An 8,640-nucleotide genomic window follows, 5' to 3' on the forward strand; every position below is an offset into this window, starting at 1 on the left:
GGGGTGGTGGCGCGGGCTACGAGCGGCCGCGATTACGTCAAACAAACAGCGCGCGGTGATTAGACGTGACGTTGACGTGACGGGCCATTATCTACCGGACGCGAAACGCTTATTCACGCCCGCTAGTTGACCTGCGCGACCACCTGCCCTTGGCTTAAGAGACGAGCGGCAGCGGAAATACTCCAGCACGTTGAAATAAGTAAACATTTATTTTGTTAATCTGATAACTACTTACAACACAATAAAAAATACTTTTACACTAAAATCATTATTAATCTCATGTATATTTTTCAAACCTACTATTTTTAGGAATAGTGCTTTATGTATTGTCGACTAAAGATTTTTAACTACTACAACAACAACTAATAAAATAACAACTAATAAAATATCGTTATTTTAGTAAATAAGTAATTTCTAATCGCACCGCTACCGCATATGTCTTGCGCCACCCGCTCACAGAACAGAGCATATAATTTGCCCGCGCTCCTGTTTATTCCCGGCCGCAGTCGGAAACTATTTTTCTTGTTAGCGCCATATTTTTTTAAGGTCGACCATCACCACTGTCACTCTGGCGCGATAGCTGACTGCTGCCTGCAGCCTACAGACTGATCACTTCATTATTCATGTAATTCGTTCCCTTCTTTATCATAAGCAACAAACTCGTGTTGTAACATTGATAGATGAACAATTCAATCGCTGTTCTGTTAGGCGTTTGATATAGTTTCGAGATGAATTTGTTGTTATCAAACTAAATAAATACCCTGAGATGTTGATTGTAAATTTAAATAAAGAGATTGTTGTGAGCTCAGGAAAACAAAACTATAACCTTTCTTTGTAGAACTTGATACTGAATCAAAGAATAATGATGCGGTTTGTTAACTTGCATATTCGTGTAGATAATAAAACATTTTATTATGTTGTGGGCTTTCCTATGTTAAAATGTCTCAGTTACAACTCGATAACATCGCAGAGCGACGACAGAGGCTCCATTCCATGGCTCGCATTAAAAAAATGTTTACCCTCTCGGCGTATTGATGTGGGCCTTTATAATACACCCTCGAGGATTAGAGTAAACGTCTTAGAGGGTGGACGAGGGGGTTCGGAGACGGTCGAGGCGGTGCAGGGGGACGGCGACAAAATTCAGTTATGAAAGTATGAAAACGCGACCGTATCGATTTTATGCGAGCCGCCGGCCGCGCTCTAAACTGAATGCTACCTAAAGTTACACATTCACATTGCTCAGTTAGACATTTCATTTCTCTGACTGTTCGATACAAATTACAATAAAACAGTCAATATCTAGTACTTCCAGTAATGTAGAACGTAATTACTATAGTATGTAGTATTAGACCGAATTCCAAAATCACTCTTAAATCTTCAACGCCACTATTCTTTTTAATCAGCATGTTTCTGAATATGTTAATTGTTACAACTTGTAACGAAATTGGACGTGTAAAGATACAAAAGACGGTAATAATTAAGGTAACCGTCCGCGGCGGCTGGCGGGGCGTGGAGTTGCTGATTGCCACCGACCTGTCGGCTGTCGGCTGTCGCCCGAGCCAAGCATTAACCTATTGACTGATCGGAATGTGTCGGACGCACCCCAAATTGAATAATAACTTGTTAGAGTGAGCCGGCGGGGTACGCAGGGGTCGCGGGGGCGGCGGGGAAGGCTTTGTGCGACAAATTGCCACAAATTGTAAGCAGACGCGATCGCAACTCGATTACCGCGCGCCTGCAGCGGATTGGCCGCACGCCTCCCCTCCCCCAGCGCCCCCTACACGCGCCAAGACGAAGAAATGAAATTATGCACTCTTGGTAAATAAGACGCTTTGTGCAATATGCGGCCTCGCCGGAGACTTGTTTAAGTTGATACCGTCTCCGCGCCTCCGCCGGGCGGCCCGCCACCGCACGGTACAAGTTAGGCACTGCTAGGCTACGCAATTACTCCAATGTACCCTAATTCTGCACATAACTACTTAAAGTTCAAGTTATACTGCAGAACTAAAACTACTTTAAATCAAGAAAGGCGATGATCAAAATCTACAGATGACAAACAACTTAGATCACAACGTGGGAGTTATTTAATTTAATTTAACATCTTCATTAAAACAGGTTATTAACAACCCTAACAATTTAAGATTGTAAATACAGATTAGTTCAATTGAAAATAACATAAACATAACAGAAACATAATGTCCAATATCTTGTTATAATCATGTTAATACATTTAAGGCAATAAAATGAATTAGTTCCCGGCGCGGGCGACGGCTCCCTCGGGGCGCAATCGCTTAGCACCTTGATTGTAGCATTAGTGGATGTAGCACGCCGCATTATCCCCTTTGTCCTGCTCCCGGGGGATTAGACGTGCCCCCGCACCCCCGCCCGGCCTCCGGCACCGCGCCCTGCACCCCCGCCCCCGGCACCGGTACCGGCCACCGGCGAATTAATTCTTTCTATTCAATATACTTTTATAATTCAATTTAGTATTGCAGCCCGGTACGTAATCTAGCTGAAACAGGTAGATGCGGAAAAAGTTATTATGCCAACAAAATAACTATTTTAATAGCTTTATTCCACGTATGTGATGTTCGCAAGTCGCAAGGGACATCGAGATACTAATCGTTATATTTATCATGTTATTAAATATGTTTTAAAACTTAACTAACGTGAATCATTCTCACATTTTTCTGCAATTGGCTGCAAATTAAATATTCATGCAAATGTCAACGTGTGATGTCATTGTCTAGATTCAGTCAATTTTATTGAGAGACCACTTGTGTAGCCTCTATTACACTATCACTACGTCTTATCACGACACTTCTAATTATTTCATATTCACACTCTTCAACGATACGTGACGTCTGTGAAGAATTTATCGATATTTAGCGTAAATTAAACAAAACATATTTGATAATCTAGCTCCTTCAGTGGTAAATATAACTTGGCATCGAAATATTAGAGAAACCTGCAACAATAAAATAATACAAATAATGTCAGTATCATTGTAATTTATGAATGGGTTAAGAGAAGCTCCGACTGTTGGCTGGTGGCATTCCTCTCTGATGTTACAAACGTGCATTAGGCTTAGCAGTACGCGGGGCGCGGGGGGCGGGGGGCGGCCGACAAATTGTTTCACAAGCATTACAAATACGACCCTTAAACTAATGCGACCAGCTATCCCTGGCCCCTGCACCACAACCGGCAGAACACGCTCGGACGTGACCCGGGGATCAGCAGCGACTGGCGATTGTCACATACAAGTAATAAATTGTCGGGTGCGAGCAATTCTCTCGCACGGGCGTCACGCATCATTAACGGGCGCGAATGTGCTGCCAAATTAACAATTACACGGGACCTTTGTGCCTCTATGTTAATTAGGAAATTCGGAGCCCCGCCGCCTTCGCCCTCGCCCCGCCGTCCCGCACGCATACCTTCATATGGGAGCTACGGTATTGTGCTCAGTTCTTATTGCCTTTACCCTATTGCGTATGTATTTTATCTTTTATTGAATCATTACATCTTTACCTTAATTAAGTTCACTGGCATGTACAGTTTATGATAAAATTTTAACAAACAATATCCTTCAACTCTCTTCCACCAGACATTTGCAAAATTGACTTGAACGTCGAAAAGTTGTACCAAAGTGATTTCGAAATTTCATATGTACATAATTTACCCGACGTTCTAACGATGAAGGAAAACATCGTGATGCACATATCGGCGAAGAAATTCAAAGATATGTGTGAAGTCAACCAACCAGCAGTGGGCCAGCGTGGTTGACTATGGCCAGGCACCCTAACTTAGGTAGGCTCCGAGCCGTTCGGTGGGGACATATCGTGAACTGGTGATGATGATGATGATGAAGATGCTATACCTAATACCTTGTTATCCAAAGTTTCCTTAAAACTGTAGAGTTGTGAACTTTTGAAAACTCAGTGATTTCCTTCTGTTGCTTAATTTGATTTCTTAATCACCATATTAAGTAGGATTTAGAAACACTTGTAAAGGATCAGTTGTGAGCATCCCTTCACCAGGAACTGGCTTAGGAGCAATCTTGTCCGGGGGCAAATGTGGCCGCAATTAGTCTGTCAGTGAGGCGGGGGCTGCAATCAATATCGCGTTGCCGGCGGGACACAACCCCTAATCAGGGATTAGTTGACACACGGCTTTGCGGTGAATTTGTTGTTAATTTCGCCTGTGAATTAAATATTATCAATATGCCTGTGGGACACCTTCGATATTTTGTAAAACAATAATGAGGTTCAAAAATTTTATAACTAAATGCGACAGTTTAGTTATGTTTTTAAGAGTTTGTAACCTAAACCGCTGAACTGTAAAACTGTAAAAATGTAGAAAGCCTTACGTAGAAATATCACATACCTCGGCTGATACCGACATCAAAGTAATAATAATTGTACATAATAGACATAACAGTTACAATAAGGTAGGTTTACTATTTTTCAAGGAATTATTTCGTTACTTTTTAGTGCACTGTTTTTTGAGAATATTTTTCTTTTAGTGTATTTATTTGGAAGTGGGTTTTTTTCAAAACTGTAATTCTAAGTACTTTTACGATATGAAAATCTTATAAAATTCTAAAGACATAACCTCAAAATTGTTTTTGCCCAATTTCCATTTCTATTTAAAACACTCTAGGCATTACATTTGTATCAAATATAATTGAAATCATATTGAAGTGTTTGAAAATGTCAGATATATTACATAACACACGCAGAGGTAGTAGCTAGTTATGTGTGTAGGCAGTGGGGTACGCAGTGGGGTAGGCAGTCGCGGGTAGGCGGCCGGAGTAGGAATATAATACGCGCGGGTATTAATTTGCGAGAGCGCGCGGATCGAGTTTAATTAACAAATTTAATTAGAAATTAACTGTTTCGCAGACGACGGGCGGCGGGGGGCGGTGGGGGCAGCGAGGGACGGCGGCGGGGGACTCCCGCACAGGGTTGCCACTCACTACTTCGATGCTTAATTAACTATTCATATAAATCTGTTTAATACAATTAATGACGTAATAAATCATGATTTATAGTCTAAAAGCTTATCTTAAGAAAGTCTCCGATAATAGACTATCCACATTATAAATTTAGTTACCTAAAAGTTTTAAAAAAGGAGTGAAAAAAATAAAAATCACTATTTTTATTTTTTTACATGCCAAGTCTTTAGAAACGGTGATATTTTGTGATGCAAATAATAGTATTACTTATCTAAATAGCTTAGAGATCATGTAATAATTAATTAAAAACGAAAAAAAATGACTGTTCAAGAATATTTACAATAATACAATCTTCATTATAAACTATTCTGTTGTAGTTGCCAACCCTGTATGCTGTAGGTACAAGCCGAGGCCGAATTTGAAAATGTAATTTAGTTGCGTTTTGTCCGCGCTAATTGGTTTGTTTCCGAGCTTAGTTACCGCGAACGAACCGGCTGAGCTCGTTCGTTCCGTTCGTTCATTCGCCGCTACGATCATTCGTTCGCTCGGTTCGTCCTTTCGACTGATTCATTCAATTCTGGATTAGTTTTCGAAATGTATTTTGCGTCCAGTCAGCTCTTGTTTTTGTATAATGAGCATATTTTATATTTAGTCTGTCAAACTTCGAGGACATTGACAGAGCGTATTGCGGAGTGATTATTTCAAATTATTATATTAATAAATTAATTGGATTATCAAATTTCATTACATTAATAATCAAACATAGAATAATGAAAAACTCTGCATTAATTGCTATTATTTAGAGATGAACTACTGGCATAAAAGACAATATTAATAGATTTATATATAAGTACGGAGATATAAATTGTGCACATGTTCCTCAGGTGTGGTTCCAGAACCGTCGTGCGAAGTGGCGCAAGACGGAGAAATGTTGGGGGCGGTCCACCATCATGGCGGAGTACGGGCTGTACGGCGCCATGGTGCGACACTCGCTTCCTCTGCCGGAGACCATCCTCAAAAGCGCTAAGGAGAACGACTCCGTCGCACCCTGGCTACTCGGTAAGTTACACTCTCTTACACTGCCTCTCCACTCTACTGTCTGCCCTATATTTTAATCTACAGCAATCTTTCCCTAGATGTAAAAATATATACATTACTTAATTTCTCTTTGGTTAGACCTTCTTTGGCCTTTCTTATCCTTAACAGATCTTATCCCTGTCCTAAAGCTTGGCAACGCATTAGTATTTTCTATATATCGCTGGGTAGCTCTAGACTGAGTTAAAGATTCTCGAACTGCTTGCTCGTTTGTCATCTCTAGTCATTATATTTTAAGTATATATGATATAATTAAAATTGTATACGGTTAATTTTAACAGTGATAGGATTGTAATTCGAGGACATTCGTAAATCTTAAAACGAACGAAAACATTAACCAAATTTATAAAATACGTGTAAGAGTATAGTGTTGAACGTTACATTAAATTTATTGTATGCTGCAAATGCAAAACGCATGGCCTCTCGCATGCATACATTTACGTCCGCCAACTGCCACTACGATCGTGTCGCAATGGTTTAGTAAATTAACAGTTATCTAACCAAACATTAGACTTGAAGTCTGTTATTGCTGGTAGCATTTCGCTACAGTACTTGCAATGCGAGTGATTCGTCAGTAGACTGAATCTTTGCGTCACGATTGATTGATCAGAGGCTGTGATGCGTTTATACTGCAAGTCGCATGTCGCATAGCCGATGGTGGCAGAGGGTGTCTGACCTGATGGTTTTGTTCAAGAGTCCCGCGCGCCGGGTGCCGCCGGGCGCCCGTAGCGGCCCGCCCGCGCCCGCCCCCCGCGCACACGCGGTGAGTTCCGACACATACTGATTGACGGCGAAGCGGCGGCCGGCCAACAGCCGCGCTAACTACACATAATTAGCCGACGCTTGAACAAAATCATTGGCTCTAATTAAACTCTATATTCTAAGTTAGTAATTAGTTAAATCATGTTAACGTTTTAATTGTAAAATGTCATTGTCATTCCCGAACTAGTTTTGTTATTCAATACTAATTTGTTCTTTTTTATTTGAAAGTAGGCGATAAAACAATTAAATGGTTAAATCTGGCGTTGTTTGAACATAGTTTCAGGGTTTTTTTACCTATGTACAAGATTTTATGTTGAAAGTAACTCATGACTAGTTTATTATTGACCACTGATTGAAGTAGAAGTTAACAATAAGTTACAAATTAACTAAGCTGTATTGTAAAATGTGAACAAAACAGAATCCTTCTCACGTTAATATGTCATTCCGTGACTCTCAGAGACACTTCGCAGTTTGCCACCGGCAAGTGTCACTCGAGCTCGACACGCGATAAGCGCATTGAGAAAAATGGATCGCTTTAAACTAAACAAAGTGCATTGTTTTGAAGTATACCAGAGTTTTGGAGGACCATTGATTTAGCTGGTGTGAGGCTGAGGGGGTTGTGGGGGCGGCGGGGGAAGGCGGGGGCGGCTCCGAACAAAGCCATGTGTAATTTTTAATCCCAACAAGAGAGATGTTCTTTTTTCACAAGAGTTGCAGCTCTCGTATCTCAGGCCAGAGGAAACACGACTCTATGTCGTAGACTTAAGACACACGGATAGACTTGGCTTACGTGGTTTGTGAAGCTTGCGTTTGTCTGGTAGCGGGTAGAGGCTTTTATGTCGTCTGTTATGACATTGTTTTAGTTCATTTTCTCGCCGTTTTCCCATTTATTCTAACTCCAACACTTCACGTTCTCGCGGTGACATGTGAAAATGTTTTATTTACTTTGTTGGTTTATGACTTGAACATATTGTTAGGTGCACTTTATTCAGGAGGTGCTACTTAAGTGGTACATTTTTCACTGTAGTGATACATTTTAACAACACAAATGTGTTTTATCTATAGCCCTACGTAACTTAAGTATTTGTATTTTTAACTAGCTGTTCCCATGCGACTTCATCTGCATAAAATTATAAAAAAAATTATTTTATTGTTCATATTTGTCAAGTTATCAATTGCAAATGTCAAAATGACATGACATGATGTCAAAGCATGGCAACCTTGCTTCCTTGATGTTGGCAACAACTTATGGTCTCTTTCCCACATTAGAGCTTTTATCCAAAATACTTACCCCTAAGTTTAAAGGCCCCTAAGGCCCCTAAGCCTAAAGCGTGACGTATGTGTAGGGTTTTTTATTAAAAAAAGTATTATTCAAAAATTTGCTGTAATAGCTGACATCTCAGGCAACAAAAAAGTGTTTGTTAACGCTTTATTATAATAGTATAGAAAAATACGAAACTGCAAATGAAAGTTGTAGACACATGCAAATTTATCTGTCTGAAAAGTGAAGCTTCCGTAATTCCTATTCTAATCTATAATAATGTTATAAAGAGGAAACATTTTTTGTAACTAACAAAAATAAAAACTACTATGCCGATTTTAACAATTCTTTCAATATTGAAAAGCTGCATTATCATTGAGAAATACTAGAGTTTTAATTTAGTGCGTATAAATTCACGAGCATTCAATAATTGAAGGTTAAATCGGCTAAATAAAAAGTATGAAATAAATTAATTTTGATGAAATAAAATAATTAGAAGACGTGTTGTGAGTGATTATGACACACAGTGTAATTAAGGAAGGCAAACATGGTCGGCCGCGGGCGGGAC

At 40.0% G+C, this 8,640-nt stretch overlaps 1 protein-coding gene across 1 annotated transcript in view; it reads left to right on the forward strand.

The window, feature by feature from the left end:
• LOC106100858 overlaps nt 1-8,640 on the forward strand; it is a 29,356-nt gene that overhangs the window by 16,594 nt on the left and 4,122 nt on the right. Inside the window, exon 3 of the mRNA XM_013279921.1 lies at nt 5,839-6,013. Coding sequence (XP_013135375.1) covers nt 5,839-6,013 — 175 coding nt within the window. The remainder of the gene's footprint in view (nt 1-5,838; nt 6,014-8,640) is intronic.

The sequence above is a fragment of the Papilio polytes genome, unplaced genomic scaffold (genome assembly GCF_000836215.1).
Source record: "Papilio polytes unplaced genomic scaffold, Ppol_1.0 DF824035.1, whole genome shotgun sequence".
Lineage (NCBI taxonomy): Eukaryota > Metazoa > Arthropoda > Insecta > Lepidoptera > Papilionidae > Papilio > Papilio polytes.